Below are 16,901 nucleotides of genomic sequence, written 5' to 3'. Positions count from 1 at the left end.
CATATCACATTGGCAGCTTATAGTCATCCTATGATCAACCAATACTCCAAGGTTCTTCTCCTCTTCCGTTACTTCTAATTGATGCGTCCCCACCTTATAACTAAAATTCTTGTTTTTAATCCCTAAATGCATAACCTTACACTTCTCGCTATTAAATTTCATCCTATTACTATTACTCCAGTTTACAAGGTCATCCAGATCCTCCTGTATAATATCCTGATCCTTCTCTGAATTGGCAATACCTCCCAGCTTGTATCATCTGCAAACTTTATTAGCACACTCCCACTTTTTGTGCCAAGGTCAGTAATAAAAAGATTGGTCCCAAAACCGATCCCTGAGGAACTCCACTGGTAACCTCCCTCCAACCTGACAGTTGGCCTTTCAGTAGGACCCGTTGCAGTCTCCCCTTTAACCAATTCCTTATCCACCTTTTGATGTTCATATTGATCCCCATCTTCTCCAATTTAACTAATAATTCCCCATGTGGCACAGTATCAAATGCCTTACTGAAATCCAGGTAAATTAGATCCACTGCATTTCCTTTATCTAAAAAATCTGTTACTTTTTCAAAAAAGGAGATTAGGTTGGTTTGGCACGATCTACCTTTTGTAAAACCATGTTGTATTTTGTCCCATTTACCATTGACTTCAATGTCCTTAACTAATTTCTCCTTCAAAATTTTTTCCAGAACCTTGCATTCTACAGATGTCAAACTAACTGGCCTGTAGTTACCCGGATCACTTTTTTTTCCTTTCTTAAAAATAGGAGCTATATTAGCAATTCTCCAATCATTCGGTACTACTCCAGAGTTTACAGATTCATTAAAAATTCTTGCTAATGGGCTTGCAATTACAGGTGCCAATTCCTTTAATATTCTTGGATGAAGATTATCTGGGCCCCCCGATTTAGTCCCATTAAGCTGTTTCAGTTTCGCTTCTACCTCAGATATGGTAATATCTACCTCCATATCCTCATTCCCATTTGTCATGCTACCATTATCCCCAAGATCCTCTTTAGCCTTATTAAAGACTGAGGCAAAGTATTTGTTTAGATATTGGGCCATGCCTAGATTATCTTTAACCTCCACTCCATCCTCAGTGTTTAGCGGCCCCACTTCTTCTTTCTTAGTTTTCTTCTTATTTATATGGCTATAGAACCTTTTACTATTGGTTTTAATTCCCTTTGCAAGGTCCAACTCGACTCGACTTTTAGCCTGTCTCACTTTATCCCTACATGTTCTGACCTCAATTAGGTAGCTTTCCTTGCTGATCCCTCCCATCTTCCACTCCCTGTATGCTTTCTGCTTCTTCTTAATCACCTCTCTAAGATGCTTGCTCATCCAGCTTGGTCTACAACTCCTTCCTATGAATTTTTCCCCCTTTCTTGGGATACAGGCTTCCAATAGCTTCTGCAGCTTTGATTTAAAGTAATCCCAGGCCTCCTCTAGATCCATAAGTTCTTCAGTCCAATCCACTTCCCTAACTAATTTCCTTAATTTTTGAAAGTCAGCCCTTTTGAAATCAAAAACTCTAGTTGCAGATTTATTTTTGTTAATCCTTCCATTTAGTTTGAACTGAATTAGCTCATGATCACTTGAGCCAAGATTGTCCCCTACAACCATTTCTTCTATGAGGTCCTCGCTACTCACCAAAATTAAATCTAAAATGGCATCCCCTCTAGTCGGTTCAGCAACTACTTGATGAAGGAATCCATCAGCTATCGCATCTAGGAAAATCTGAGCCCTATTATTATTACTAGCACTGATCCTCCAGTTTATATCTGGGAAGTTAAAGTCTCCCACGATCACGCAGTTTCCATTAGTATTTACTTTATTAAAAACATTAAAAAGGGCTCTATCCATATCCAAATTAAATCCCGGAGGTCTATAGCACACCCCAAGCACTATCGTAGGAGAGGCTTTACTAGTTATCTTCCCCAATGTAATTTTTGCCCAGACGGACTCTGTCTTATCCATTGCATCGTTTCTTATTTCTTTACATTCTACCTCCTCATTGATATACAATGCTACTCCACCATCTTTACCTTTGTTTCTGTCTTTCGTAAACAGCACATACCCTTCAATACCTGTAGTCCAGTCATGACTACTATTCCACCATGTTTCTGTTTTCCCTAGAATATCTGGTTTCACTTCCTGCACCAGTAGCTCTAGTTTCTCCATTTTGTTACCTAGGCTCCTCGCATTGGTGTACAAACATCTTAATTTTTGCTGTTTGACCTCGCTCACATTTTGTACCCTATTAGGCACAGTCATTCTACAGCCAGTATAACCTATTAGACTAGTATACACACCGCCCTTGCTCCTTATATACATTCTCCTACCCACGGCTGTATCCTTTCTTACTTCATTGTCTTTCCTCTCAATGCTAAAATCTGGCGTGGAGATTACCTGGACATCTCCCAACCATCTCCCCCTAATTCCTAGTTTAAAGCTCTTTATCAGTTGTGCCAGCCTTGATCCTAGAAGTCTATTTCCTTCCCTACTCAGATGAAGTCCATCCCGAGAGAACTGTCCTCTGTCTGTGAATGCCTCCCAGTGGCCATACATCCCAAAGCCCTCCTTATAGCATCACGCTCTCATCACACTGCCGCCACCTTTCAGCTTCAGCCCTCTCTTCAGCCTGCCACTAACTCTCTTCAGCCTGCCACCTCTCCTCCCAGTCATTTGTGCTTTCCTGCACTCTGACATTGTCTGCATTCATCTGTGCTCTGTCAGAGTGTGAGGACAGCATGAGCTCAGAGAATATTTCATCGCGAGTGCGTTTTTTTTGCCTTCTAATCTTCGCTAGCCTCTGGGAAGGAGAAGATCCTGTGATCCTTGAAACACATGCAGCTGGTGGAGAAAAAAAAAAGGGATAGTGGTATTTAAAAAGACACATTTTATAGAACAATGGGTACACTCTTTCATGGTAAACCTTGCTGTTAAGATTACATACATAGCACATGTGCTTTCGTTACAAGATCGCATTTTGCTTCCCCGCACCACGTGGCTAACAGCGGGGAACATTTCTGTTCAGCCATAGGCAAACAGCCCAGCAGGAACAGGCACCTCTGAATGTCCCCTTAAGAAAAGCACCCTATTTCAACCAGGTGACCATGAAAGATGTCACTCTCCTGAGGATAACACAGAGAGATAAAGAATGGATGTTGTTTGAATGCCAGCAAACATACACCGCAATGTTTTGTTCTACAATGATTCCCGAGTATGTGCTACTGACCTGGAGTGGTAAAGTGTCCTACCATGGTGGATGGAATAAGGCTGCCCTCCCCAGTAACCTTTTGCAAAGGCTTTGGGAGTATATCCAGGAGAGCCATGAATGCCAGGGCAAATTAATCATTAAACATGCTGGCTTTTAAACCTTATATAGTATTTTAAAAGGTACAGTCACCAGAGCTCCCTTCTCTGCCTGATGGATCTGGAAGGCAGCCTTGGGTGGGTTCGGGGGGTACTGGCTCCAGATGCAGGGTGAGAAACAGTTCCTGGCTGCCGGGAAAACCGGTTTCTCTGTTTGTTTGCTCTGAGCTATCTACAACTCATCATCATTGTTTTCCTCGTCCCCAAAGCCTGCTTCCGTGTTGCCTCCGTCTCCGTTGAAGGAATCAAACAACACGGCTGGGGTAGTGGTGGTTGAACTCCCTAAAATGGCATGCAGTTCGTCATAGAAGCGGCATGTTTGGGGCTCTGACCCGGAGCAGCCGTTGGCCTCTCTGGTTTTCTGATAGGCTTGCCTCAGCTCCTTAAGTTTCATGTGGCACTGCTTCGGGTCCCTGTTATGGCCTCTGTCCTTCATGCCCTGCGAGATCAAAATTATTGGAGTGGACTGGTAGTAAACAGCGTTACAGTAGGCAAGTAAAGTCCCTCTGACCTTGTTCAAGAATCATTTTGATTGTGTGATCAAACTGAAACTTAACCAAGTAGCTTTCTGCAATATGACCATTAACTGACTAGAGCAAATGATGAATCAAATTGATATTTTTAATTGCCAGTGGTACAGGGAAGCCACTGTCCATTAACTACAAAGAGGCTGGGTCGTGTGCAGTAACCACAGTGTCATGTCGGGAGTGTTTCATATTTTTGCCAGAATAGCTGTGGAACTTTCACCAAAAGTGCTCATTAAATCCCAGCAGCCCCTTTGGCCAAATGTTTGTGTTTTTTGTGTTATAGCAGCATATCTGAATAGTTGAGTGGAGCACTCAGCTTGTTTGTTGCAAACCATACTGGCATGAATTCTGAATTCAGTTCGCGAATTAGAGACAGTGCTCGCCACCTACAGTTTTCTCACTGCTGAGTTGATCAAAGATATATCCCTGTGCTACAAGGACACTGGAAAACACATCCACAAATTTCCCCTATCATATTTTTCTCTCACATGACTACTGAAACTTAATGGGTCTTCAATGCACATGAAAATTAGGATCCACGTACATCCTTTCCTCATTGTGATCCACATTTGTACAAGGCCTGTTGCCTATTATATCCGAGCCTGCCGGCCCACCTCTCTCCTCTACTATCAGAGGGTTACTGCAAAATTGTAGCACCAGGAAAGCCCTTTCATGAACTAGATCCCCAGTCCTGGAATGTGACCACTTCCTTCTCACCCCAGCATCCAAGTGGGTTGAAAGCAACTCAACAAGCTGAGAAGCCCCTGACATCAGTCTTTTTTCTGCCATAGTTGGTGTATCCTGGACTCAGTTTGTGCCTCTCTGTGGCATCTGTTCAAAATGGAGAACATCCGCAAGCAGTGCCAGATGTCCCTCAAGACTCTGCCTCTCTTGCCCCTTCATAATGCCCCTTCCCAAGCCCCAAGTGGCTGATCTTAGCATGGACCTTCCATCCACAAGATCTCTCCCTTCCTTTGGTGGTCGTGGGAATGAAACATTGAGTGTCAGTGCCATAGGAGCTGCAGAAGGAAGGCCTGACTTAGACCTCAGTTCCCTTTGTCTGCTCTACAAGCAGACTCCCTCAGCATGTCCCAAGTGATTCCCAAATAATCTGTGCAGATACATGGGGACGTACACTGAGAGGAACAATAAAATCCTGGCATCCCAGGGAAGCCCAAACAGTCTGGCTTGTCAGTATCTTGTCTCGTAATTTGGTGGTGGAGAAGGCAGGGAGGAGGGCTGGGTTGGATTATTGAATTGCTATAAGGTTACATCTGGCTTTTATTATAACTCCTCCTCTTCACCTTTCTCATAACTTTTAGAAGTATCTCGTCAGTTGAAGTTTCGATTGTAGAGGTTTTTGTTTGTTTGTTTGTTTTTCTTTCAATGCTTGTACAAAATCCAGTCACCCATTTTATGAGAATAGAAAGTAATATGTACTGGTTTCATCTGTACTCTCCAGCTTCTCTGTGTCACTCAGGAACCAGAAAGCTGGGTTTTGCCGGTCAGATAAGCTCAAAGCAGCCTGAGGATAGCAGTGATTCTGACTCTTTAATTCTATATTGTTAAGGCATTTAAAATGCTTGATTTCACATGCATTACTCAAAAATAGGAAAATTGTAGCTGAGTTCTTCTCCTTGAGAATTAACCTCTCTACTAATTTACAGAAAAAAATATTAACAGTTACTAGCATTTTAAAACTGCTCATGTGCATGACAGCTGGTTGCTAATATTCCTAGCTGCAAGAGTGTCTACTGGGCTACGGTGGTACTGTAGTTCTAATCTTTCTATAGAAAGATTTTAGCACAGAAGTGTGTCCTATATTTGAAGATGCAGGATCTGGATAGTTGTATAGTAAGAGTCAAACTGAAATGTATGGTGTGAGTTGTGTATTGTTTTCATCTTTAGTTTTTGTTTACTGAGTAATAGGAATTAAGTGTTGTTGTATCTGTGTTGGTCCCAGGATATTAGACAGAGACAGTGGGTGAGATAATATCATTTATCAGACCAACTTCCATTGGTGAGAGAGATGAGCTTTCGACCTTACACAGAGAGCCCTTCTTCAGGTATGAGAAACGTAGTCAGTGTCACAGGTAAATGGAACAGATTGAACAGATTGTTTAGCCTAATTAGTTAGCATATATTTCAATGGACCATTCAAGATGAAGTGGCACTTTAACACACTCCAGTAAAGGGAGCAGGAAAAGGGGGAGCAGGGGAAAGGCAGCTTGAGGGGAGGTATTAGTGGGTTATAGATTTGTTGTAATAAGCTATAAAGCTGATGTCTCTATTCAGTCCATTTTTATTTGATTTTTAGTATCTAGCAAAGTTATGAATTTAAGCTCCCAATTCATAACTTTGCTAGAGTTATGGTGCACATTTTTTACAGCCATGAGCAATGCCGTTATACCAACCTAATTTCCTACAGTAGACCAGGCCTAAGTACATTTCCCAGACCTGAAGAAGAGCTCCGTGGCCTGACCTACACTAGGAAATTAAATCCATACCCCAGGGTGGTGTAGTTATGTCGACCTGACTCTCAGTCAATCTAGCTACTGCTTCCCGGGGAGGTGGCTTACCTGCGCTGAAAGGAGAACCCCTCCTATCGGTATAGGTAGTGAACCTTGTCTCTCCCACCAACAGAAGTTAGTCGAATAAAAGCTGCTGCCTCACCCACCTTATGTCTCTAATAGGAATTACAGTTTTCAAAAAAAGCTCTTTTAGAGAATATAAAAAAAAAATCCTTTGAGATTTGTTATATTTTGGCCTTACTGGATGTCTGTGTTAAATTAGTAATACAGCTAGAAGAAATCTCTGATCTTAAAGCTGTTAACACAGAATTCTATATGTGTTATTTGTTTGGAACCCTTTTTGCCAAAGATTGAGTGGCAAACCTTTTTTTTGGCCGGGGAGGCGGGGGGCGAAGCTGGCTAGGCAGCCTACCATCTCTAGCCTCACCTCCAGAGTATAGTACAGATGAAAATTCCCTGACGGCTGACAACAATTTAAGAAGAAAATTTTTGCAAGAACTTTCATCAGGTTCTTCTCCAGTTATTTTTCAAGGACCTCTTGAGTACTTACATCACTGGGTGGTACAAACTGAGATGGGCTGGCAACATAGCCTAGCAGTGTGGCATGGAAAGGATGGGGGTGGGGGGAGAAGGTCCAGCTCCGGAACTAGACTTGAAATTGTGCCGTGGGTCCCCCTTCCAGCCTGTGTTAGCTTGCCGAATTTGAAAACCCAGAGAATGGAACAAATGTTGGCCAAATGGAAGTTCGTTAATCAGATGTCAGTTAAATAGAGATATATGATACCATATATAAGGTAATTAATGTATGCTTTTGGAGGGTGGAGTCTACTTTGTGAATGATTTGCAGTGTGTTGCTGTTCCAAATCCCTCCCTTTGTGTAGGGCAAAAGTCAGAATAAAAACATCCCTGAAAACTTTTTGGCATCTAGATGGCTTCCAAAGTCGTCATATGTGCTGTCTTCTCAACAGAATGGTTTGGGAAGATCCCCACAAGTGAAAATTCAGAACTTTTTTACCTTTGTTTGTTTGTTTTCTTGAGGGTGGCAAACTTTAACTGAGGGACCAGGAGAATTTGTAATGAGAGTCTGAGGCCTAGGGTTGGGAAAGAGCTGTTGATATGCTGGAAGTGTCCTAACACGATCCTGTCCTCTTTCTAATCCCTGAAATCTGACAAAATCCTGCTACAATGCTCAGCTACCAAAAAATCCTACGAATGAAAACCTGGCAAAGCCTCATCAAATGCATGCCCAAGTTTAGTGATGATGGTGAAAGATATATATTCTATTTTCATTCTATTTTGAAGTGACTGTAATTTAGATGGAAACAGTAGATCCTCTGACAAATTGTTGCAAGGAGGTTTCTGTATAGTTGCTTTGAACTTTTCTTTTCTTCATTAGAAAATTAACTTGAAGGCAAATAAGAAAATTTTCTCCAACTTTGAATCTATAACCTTATGCCAGTTCGTTCTCAGGGAAAAAAAGTTGCAGTCATTGTTATGTGCATTTAATAATTGTTGCATGCACTAACTATTTTTCTTTCTTAGATGTTTTTGTTGAGTACTCAAGAAAGAGTGAGGTTGACAGCAGAGAGAGCAAAGTGCAGTACAGACAGATGTACTACAAGTTTCTTCACATTAGTCTGTCAATCCAACTAGATGTGCAAAATCCTTGCAGTTTTAGTCTGGGATCCATTTTGAGCAGGACCTTCTAATTATGCCGAATCATCATATATGATCTTGAGCTGTAGTGTAGATAATTGTCCATTAGGAAACAGGACCAATTTTTTTCCATTTCCAGCCTAACCTGAATTTGAACTCAAATCTTCAAAGGTGAAGAGAGGCCCATGTGTTTAATTTGTGCCCACTTAAATTTTATAGAGAGAAAGGGATTTCTTTCAATTTTATACCACACTTTCCTTGTCTCAGGTTGGTAAATGGAAATTAAATTGCATAATAACTTAAGTATCAATGCTTATTTCCAGAGCTTTTGATGACTGCAGAAAACGTATATATGAACTCTTTGTGGAAAGTGTGCATACCAGGATATATATTGTTACTACAGTTTTTACAGTACTTTAAAATAATAAGAATTGTTTTATGATGCCCTTTCCCTTTTTATTATCTTTGATGTGGAAAATGTGTTCTCCTAAAGTGGAAGATTTTATATTTCAGAAATATTTAATATGTTCATAATTTTTCAAATAACTTTAATAATATTTATACCTTGTACTTACCTGGCATCATTAATCCAAGGAGATTTCAAAATGTTTAACAAAGGTGGGTTTTGTATATGGGTTTGGGGAAACTGAGACTCAGAAAGGTTAGGTAAACTGCTTGAAGTTACATGGTCAGTAGCAGAGTCAGGAATCCCATTCTGCTGCTCTGACCACTAGACCAATACCAATTAAACAAGGATCGATTCCTTTTTTATTTCAACTACACACTGTTTACAAAAAAATAAAAAATGAATTCCATAAGCAACTCATAGTGGGTTGGGTTAAATAAAAGTATGATGGCTATTGCAAAAAATATAGACAAATTGTTGAAATAAAGTGAATGAAAAGGAGTAAGATTAAAAAAATAAATAATTCTTACACAATGCCCTTGAAATTCTGCCAATTCCCTGCCAAAGGGAATGAGTTCCAAAGGGGTGGGTAGTTGGGGAGAGGCAGTCTTTTCTTAAGAGGTCCTTGCTAGTGCTAGTCCTGAAGAGTTGGGTCCCAGAAAACAATATCGAGAACATTTCAGCTGATGTTAACTGCCACTTTGATGTACATAGAGAAAGTTATACAATACATTCAGATTTGTTTCATGTGTACTTTTCCATTTTCCTCCTGGATGTCATTGTCATGTTTGTCAGAAACTTTCCTCTAATCACCAAGCATATCCATGTTAACATCCTTACTTTTCTGGACTGAGAAATTCACTCTAACCTTAGCTATTGTTCTCTGAAGGAAAGTTGTCCTACATACCTGTAGACCTACATCCACTTTCCCATGGGGATGTGCATATTCACTGATTAAGATAGGCATGTTAGGGCCACAGAGAAAACAAAAATTGACGGATGGAAGCTATGATCTATCACATCCTTTGAAGCCAACAACTGCTACGTTAGAGAGGAGAGGGAGATTGAGCAATTTCTGGAAATTTAAAAAACCTAATGGATGTGCACAGAAGTCAGGAGAACACAAAAGTAAGGGTTTGTGTGAGGTACAGCAGTTATTGCAGGTAAGTAATTTTCTCTGTGCTGAATAGAAAGAGGTTCATGATAAGTTGTCTGTAACGTATATTTTTTGCAACGTTAGATAACACTTTGCTATTTCCACATTTAGAAATGTGTTTGCTGTTGCAAATTACTTATAATGAACTGTAAAGGATTCTGTAACTGCTGCATGGCTGAATTGTGTTGGGCTTTTTCTCTTTTGTAAATAAAACCCTCCTCTCCTTTTCTTTTATAGGACCTGGGGATAATGAAAGTGGGTCATATGAAGCGAATTCTCCAGGGAATTAAAGAGCTTGGCAAGAATGCTCCGTTGTCAGAAGTGTAACTATACTGGTGCTATCCTTTGAAGGAGGAAGAATTGCTAGTTAGCAAAGTGGAGGCACTTTGCTGGTTTGTAATTTACTATATGGTTGGATAAGCACTGGTGTACTATGCAGGTTAATATATCTGTATTCTTGTGTGGTGAAGAGCTTGATCTGAGAATCTGAATGGGTTTGTGCCAAAAAAAAAAAAAAGGTTATATGTTCAGTGAAGACCTTTTCTTAGTGTGCAAACTTGGCAAGTTCAAGTAAGCACATTTTGGTAAAGAGGTTGGTATATAGTGAACTGCATTGCCTGGAAAATGTAATTAAGTAATGATTGCTTTCCTTACATATGGCCCAGTACAGCTCTCTTACAATGCAGCAACATATCACTGTAGAGCCTGAGGTTGCCTGGTTAACTTTCTGAAGCACAGCTTCCCTAAAACATTTTGTACAGAAGACTGAGAGATGGAATGTTCCTGGTTTTGCTTGCAAGACTGACATTGCCTCAGGTACTTAGCACTCACTGGCCAAGGAGTATGGTTACAGACAGCACGAATGCAAACTATAATGCATGGTGTACCTATCTGAATCGTCTGTCTTTCTGTTGCATGACATATCTGATACTTTAAACACTTGAACAATTTTTATATCGGTTTTAATAAGATTTAATTTATTACTACTTGTGTGTCTTTTATTTGGTTACAGGCACTTTTCTATTCTTCAGTGTTGTATTTTACCTGAACATGTTATGTGGCAAAGACTTGTGGATGTGAACACTTAGCATCTGTGCCATATTTAGCAAATGACGTGCATTGTATATAATTGATACATTCTATAGTTCGGTTTTTAAATTACCCATGTAGAGTAGGTATATCAGGTAATTAACTCCTGAGTGTTTTGGAGTGATAGGTATCTCACAAAATTATCAATCAGCTTCCCAAATGGAAAATGATCAGAGAACTTTCTTATGGCCCATTTTAATATAGCTAGTCAGTTACCATGAATATCTGTAGCATATCTGAACTCTAGGCATTACTCATTTTATTTGTTATGCAAAAAGAGGATTAAAAAGGTTAGTGAAATGTTTTTTTAAAAGCCAGAAGTAATTTTAATGTTATTTACTATGTGTATAAAATGTTTTAATGTTACAGCTGATTTCATTTTTTGAGGTAAACTTCCCCAGTCTGATATAAGAACTTAGAATGTGCACCATTTTAATATTATTTTTTAAAGATTCTTTAAATACCAAAACAATGTACGCATCAACTCCACATATCTCTATCTGACGTTGCCTCCACATATCTCTATTCAATCTGTTTCTTACCAGTACTACTGTACTGGTTAATCATACATATTTAGTAAAAATGGTAATCCTTTCCCAAGTATTGTACACTATGCACGCTTAAGTAAATCACATGCAAAACAATAATACAGAGTGTAAACAGGTTCATTTAGAATTACTCTGATACTAAACATTTCATTACAACAGGCTTTATGAAATTCAGTTGGGGTGCATCTAAACAAGACATAGTTTTATAATTAATTGAGTTCCCAGATAATTTTTCATCAAGTATTTATCTAATGGGTAAAGAATTTAAATATCTCTGGAAGTAAAAACTACAGTAAAAACTACTTAAATAATTAGGATATCTTGATGTTTCACAGCTTGGGTATAGTTACAAGGTAAGGTCTTCTCTATACTGAAAACCTACATCAGCATAACTACATCTCTGAGGGATGTGCAAAATCCACAGCCCTGCAAGACTTCGCTATGCCAACTTAACCCCCTAGTGTAGACAGTGCGAGGCTGACGGAAGAATTCTTCTGTCAACCTAGCTATCATAGAATCATAGAATATCAGGGTTGGAAGGGACCCCAGAAGGTCATCTAGTCCAACCCCCTGCTCAAAGCAGGACCAAGTCCCAGTTAAATCATCCCAGCCAGGGCTTTGTCAAGCCTGACCTTAAAAACCTCTAAGGAAGGAGATTCTACCACCTCCCTAGGTAACGCATTCCAGTGTTTCACCACCCTCTTAGTGAAAAAGTTTTTCCTAATATCCAATCTAAACCTCCCCCATTGCAACTTGAGACCATTACTCCTCGTTCTGTCATCTGCTACCATTGAGAACAGTCTAGAGCCATCCTCTTTGAAACCCCCTTTCAGGTAGTTGAAAGCAGCTATCAAATCCCCCCTCATTCTTCTCTTCTGCAGACTAAACAATCCCAGCTCCCTCAGCCTCTCCTCATAAGTCATGTGCTCTAGACCCCTAATCATTTTTGTTGCCCTTCGTTGTACTCTTTCCAATTTATCCACATCCTTCCTGTAGTGTGGGGCCCAAAACTGGACACAGTACTCCAGATGAGGCCTCACCAGTGTCGAATAGAGGGGAACGATCACGTCCCTCGATCTGCTCGCTATGCCCCTACTTATACATCCCAAAATGCCATTGGCCTTCTTGGCAACAAGGGCACACTGCTGACTCATATCCAGCTTCTCGTCCACTGTCACCCCTAGGTCCTTTTCCGCAGAACTGCTGCCGAGCCATTCGGTCCCTAGTCTGTAGCGGTGCATTGGATTCTTCCATCCTAAGTGCAGGACCCTGCACTTATCCTTATTGAACCTCATTAGATTTCTTTTGGCCCAATCCTCCAATTTGTCTAGGTCCTTCTGTATCCTATCCCTCCCCTCCAGCGTATCTACCACTCCTCCCAGTTTAGTATCATCCGCAAATTTGCTGAGAGTGCAATCCACACCATCCTCCAGATCATTTATGAAGATATTGAACAAAACGGGCCCCAGGACCGACCCCTGGGGCACTCCACTTGACACCGGCTGCCAACTAGACATGGAGCCATTGATCACTACCCGTTGAGCCCGACAATCTAGCCAGCTTTCTACCCACCTTATAGTGCATTCATCCAGCCCATACTTCCTTAACTTGCTGACAAGAATGCTGTGGGAGACCGTGTCAAAAGCTTTGCTAAAGTCAAGAAACAATACATCCGCTGCTTTCCCTTCATCCACAGAACCAGTAATCTCATCATAAAAGGCAATTAGATTAGTCAGGCATGACCTTCCCTTGGTGAATCCATGCTGACTGTTCCTGATCACTTTCCTCTCCTCTAAGTGCTTCAGGATTGATTCTTTGAGGACCTGCTCCATGATTTTTCCAGGGACTGAGGTGAGGCTGACCGGCCTGTAGTTCCCAGGATCCTCCTTCTTCCCTTTTTTAAAGATGGGCACTACATTAGCCTTTTTCCAGTCATCCGGGACTTCCCCCGTTCGCCACGAGTTTTCAAAGATAATGGCCAAGGGCTCTGCAATCACAGCCGCCAATTCCTTCAGCACTCTCGGATGCAATTCGTCCGGCCCCATGGACTTGTGCACGTCCAGCTTTTCTAAATAGTCCCTAACCACCTCTATCTCTACAGAGGGCTGGCCATCTCTTCCCCATTTTGTGTTGCCCAGCACAGCAGTCTGGGAGCTGACCTTGTTAGTGAAAACAGAAGCAAAAAAAGCATTGAGTACATTAGCTTTTTCCACATCCTCTGTCACTAGCTTGCCTCCCTCATTCAGTAAGGGGCCCACACTTTCCTTGGCTTTCTTCTTGTTGCCAACATACCTGAAGAAACCCTTCTTGTTACTCTTGACATCTCTTGCTAGCTGCAGCTCCAGGTGCGATTTGGCCCTCCTGATATCTTTCCTACATGCCCGAGCAATATTTTTATACTCTTCCCTGGTCATATGTCCAACCTTCCACTTCTTGTAAGCTTCTTTTTTATGTTTAAGATCCGCTAGGATTTCACCATTAAGCCAAGCTGGTCGCCTGCCATATTTACTATTCTTTCGACTCATCGGGATGGTTTGTCCCTGTAACCTCAACAGGGATTCCTTGAAATACAGCCAGCTCTCCTGGACTCCCTTCCCTTTCATGTTAGTCCCCCAGGGGATCCTGGCCATCTGTTCCCTGAGGGAGTCAAAGTCTGCTTTCCTGAAGTCCAGGGTCCGTATCCTGCTGCTTACCTTTCTTCCCTGCGTCAGGATCCTGAACTCAACCAACTCATGGTCACTGCCTCCCAGATTCCCATCCACTTTTGCTTCCCCCACTAATTCTACCCGGTTTGTGAGCAGCAGGTCAAGAAAAGCGCTCCCCCTAGTTGGCTCCCCTAGCACTTGCACCAGGAAATTGTCCCCTACGCTTTCCAAAAACTTCCTGGATTGTCTATGCACCGCTGTATTGCTCTCCCAGCAGATATCAGGAAAATTAAAGTCACCCATGAGAATCAGGGCATGCGATCTAGTAGCTTCCGTGAGTTGCCGGAAGAAAGCCTCATCCACCTCATCCCCCTGGTCCGGTGGTCTATAGCAGACTCCCACCATGACATCACTCTTGTTGCACACACTTCTAAACTTAATCCAGAGACACTCAGGTTTTTCCACAGTTTCGTACCGGAGCTCTGAGCAGTCATACTGCTCCCTTACATACAGTGCTACTCCCCCACCTTTTCTGCCCTGCCTGTCCTTCCTGAACAGTTTATAACCATCCATGACTGTACTCCAGTCATGTGAGTTATCCCACCAAGTCTCTGTTATTCCAATCACGTCATAATTCCTTGACATCACCAGGACCTCCAGTTCTCCCTGCTTGTTTCCAAGGCTTTGTGCATTTGTATATAAGCACTTGAGATAACCTGTTGATCGCCCCTCATTCCCAGTATGAGGCAGGAGCCCTCCCCTCACAGACCTTCCTGCCTGTGCTTCCTCCCGGTATCCCGCTTTCCCACTTACCTCAGGGCTTTGGTCTCCTTCCCCCGGTGAACCTAGTTTAAAGCCCTCCTCACTAGGTTAGCCAGCCTGCTGGCAAAGATGTTCTTCCCTCTCTTCGTAAGATGGAGCCCGTCTCTGCCCAGCACTCCTCCTTCATGGAACACCATCCCATGGTCAAAGAATCCAAAGCCTTCTCTCCGACACCACCTGCGTAGCCATTCGTTGACCTCCACGATTCGACGGTCCCTACCCAGGCCTTTTCCTTCCACGGGGAGGATGGACGAGAACACCACTTGCGCCTCCAACTCCTTTATCCTTCTTCCCAGAGCCACGTAGTCCGCAGTGATCCGCTCAAGGTCATTCTTGGCAGTATCATTGGTGCCCACGTGGAGAAGCAGGAAGGGGTAGCGATCCGAGGGCTTGATGAGTCTCGGCAGTCTCTCCGTCACATCACGAATCTTAGCCCCTGGCAAGCAGCAGACTTCTCGGTTTTCCCGGTCAGGGCGGCAGATAGATGACTCAGTCCCCCGGAGGAGAGAGTCCCCGACCACCACCACCCGCCTTCTCCTCTTGGGAGTGGTGGTATCGCCTCTCAGGGAGGTGGATTAACTATAGCAACAGAGAACCACTCCTGTCACTGTAGGGAGAATCTACACTGAAGTGCTACAGTATCACCTGTAGCCTTTTAAGTGTAGACATACCCTAACTGAGCTTGTATAAAATGGATACCTCCTTGCCGTTTGCAAGAATGCAGCATGCCAGTTAAAGAGGCATGACTTTTACTAATCATAGATCCTCCTTTTCAACAGCAGAGACTTTGTCAACTCTTAAAGGTTAAAGAGTAGGTTAATATATGATTCCTTTCTAATATTTGAGCAGACTTTCATTGGTTTAAAAAAGTTTGTTTCCTACATGTTTTAAAGGGAACAGTGTCAAATATTAGGTCCTAACTTTGACCTATCTTTCTCATTTGGTAGTGGTTGTCTCCTGGAAGGTAAATGTCTTATTTAAGTTTTTTTCTAACATCCTTCACCACTCTTTCCAGGAAATTTTAATTAAAAAAAAAATAGCTCAAGTCTGTCTGTCTCAAGCGCCATGTGCTCTTCTGCTGTAGAGTAAATAGAAGGACACAGTTCTGAGAACTATGCTGACATAACTGATTATGCTGGTAAACAAACAAAAGAAAGAAGCTGTGTTCCATTAGGTTTTCAGCAAAAACCAAACCAAAACAAAAATTGTTTGCCAAGTGCATTATTTTCAAGCTGTTGTACTAAAAAGGTATGCAAACAATAGAGAGTTTTAAAAATGTACTTGACACTGACCCTTTAATTATGTTCAGATGACATCTGTTATGTCTCCATAAACCATCTTTCCTTTCTCTCCCAGCTTCTCTGTAAGCTACAGTGTGTACCTTTTAATGTGTGGCAGCATTCTAATTGTGGGTGTTCTGATAGAATATATAATTAATCTTGCTGGTAAACTCAAGATTATAATTTCCTAGTCATAGGATGAATTATCTCTAACATACCCACTGTCTCCCTAAACAATGCATAGAATTGGGCATATGCAGCAGAATTTCTTTAGTCTTCTTTCTCAATTTCTGTGTAGTCTTCAGTGACTGCCTCTGAAAAGGGTAAACTCCTTTTGGACAGGAAAATGTATTATTAATAATTCCTCTTTGTTATAACACTCCTAAAATTACCTCAGGATAGAGCAACTTTTCAGCTGTTGTCTTTCTATTAGTAGTCCACGTTTTTTAAATGACTGCCAAAGAATTTAACATCGGTTATGTAAGTGGAGGTATTTTTAATGTACAAGTAGACTAAGTATTTAGACTTTATTTATACTTTATTTGACCGAGGTCCAGGAGAGCAAATTTTATAGGAAACTATGACTTAAAAATGTATTTCATATCAGTTCTAAATGCATTGATAAGTAGAACAAAAATAACTAAGGAATCTTTTTACTGAAGGCATAAGTCTATAATGTTGTTTACCTAAGTCGATTTTCTGCGGAAAGAACTTTTTAAACACAATGTTACTAATTTATGATTTTATAGCAACTTTTGAAATATTTAGTGTTTTTTGTTAAAACCCCAGCTCCTGGAGTCCTTTTTTTTTTTTTAACTGAATTTCAGGTCCTCATGGCTATGGAGAAAAGGTTGAAAACATGTACTCA

At 41.4% G+C, this 16,901-nt stretch overlaps 1 protein-coding gene across 1 annotated transcript in view; it reads left to right on the top strand.

The window, feature by feature from the left end:
* DGKH (diacylglycerol kinase eta) overlaps window positions 1–11,792 on the top strand; it is a 263,958-nt gene extending 252,166 nt beyond the window's left edge. Inside the window, 1 exon segment of the mRNA XM_038385138.2 lies at window positions 9,887–11,792. Coding sequence (XP_038241066.2) covers window positions 9,887–9,976 — 90 coding nt within the window. The 3' untranslated portion in view covers window positions 9,977–11,792.
* The last annotated feature ends 5,109 nt before the right edge of the window (window positions 11,793–16,901 follow it).

This window comes from Dermochelys coriacea, chromosome 1, assembly GCF_009764565.3.
Source record: "Dermochelys coriacea isolate rDerCor1 chromosome 1, rDerCor1.pri.v4, whole genome shotgun sequence".
In the NCBI taxonomy this organism is placed as follows: Eukaryota; Metazoa; Chordata; order Testudines; family Dermochelyidae; genus Dermochelys; species Dermochelys coriacea.
The sequence above is the reverse complement of the archived record's forward strand: the minus strand, read 5'-3'. Positions and strand labels throughout refer to the sequence as shown.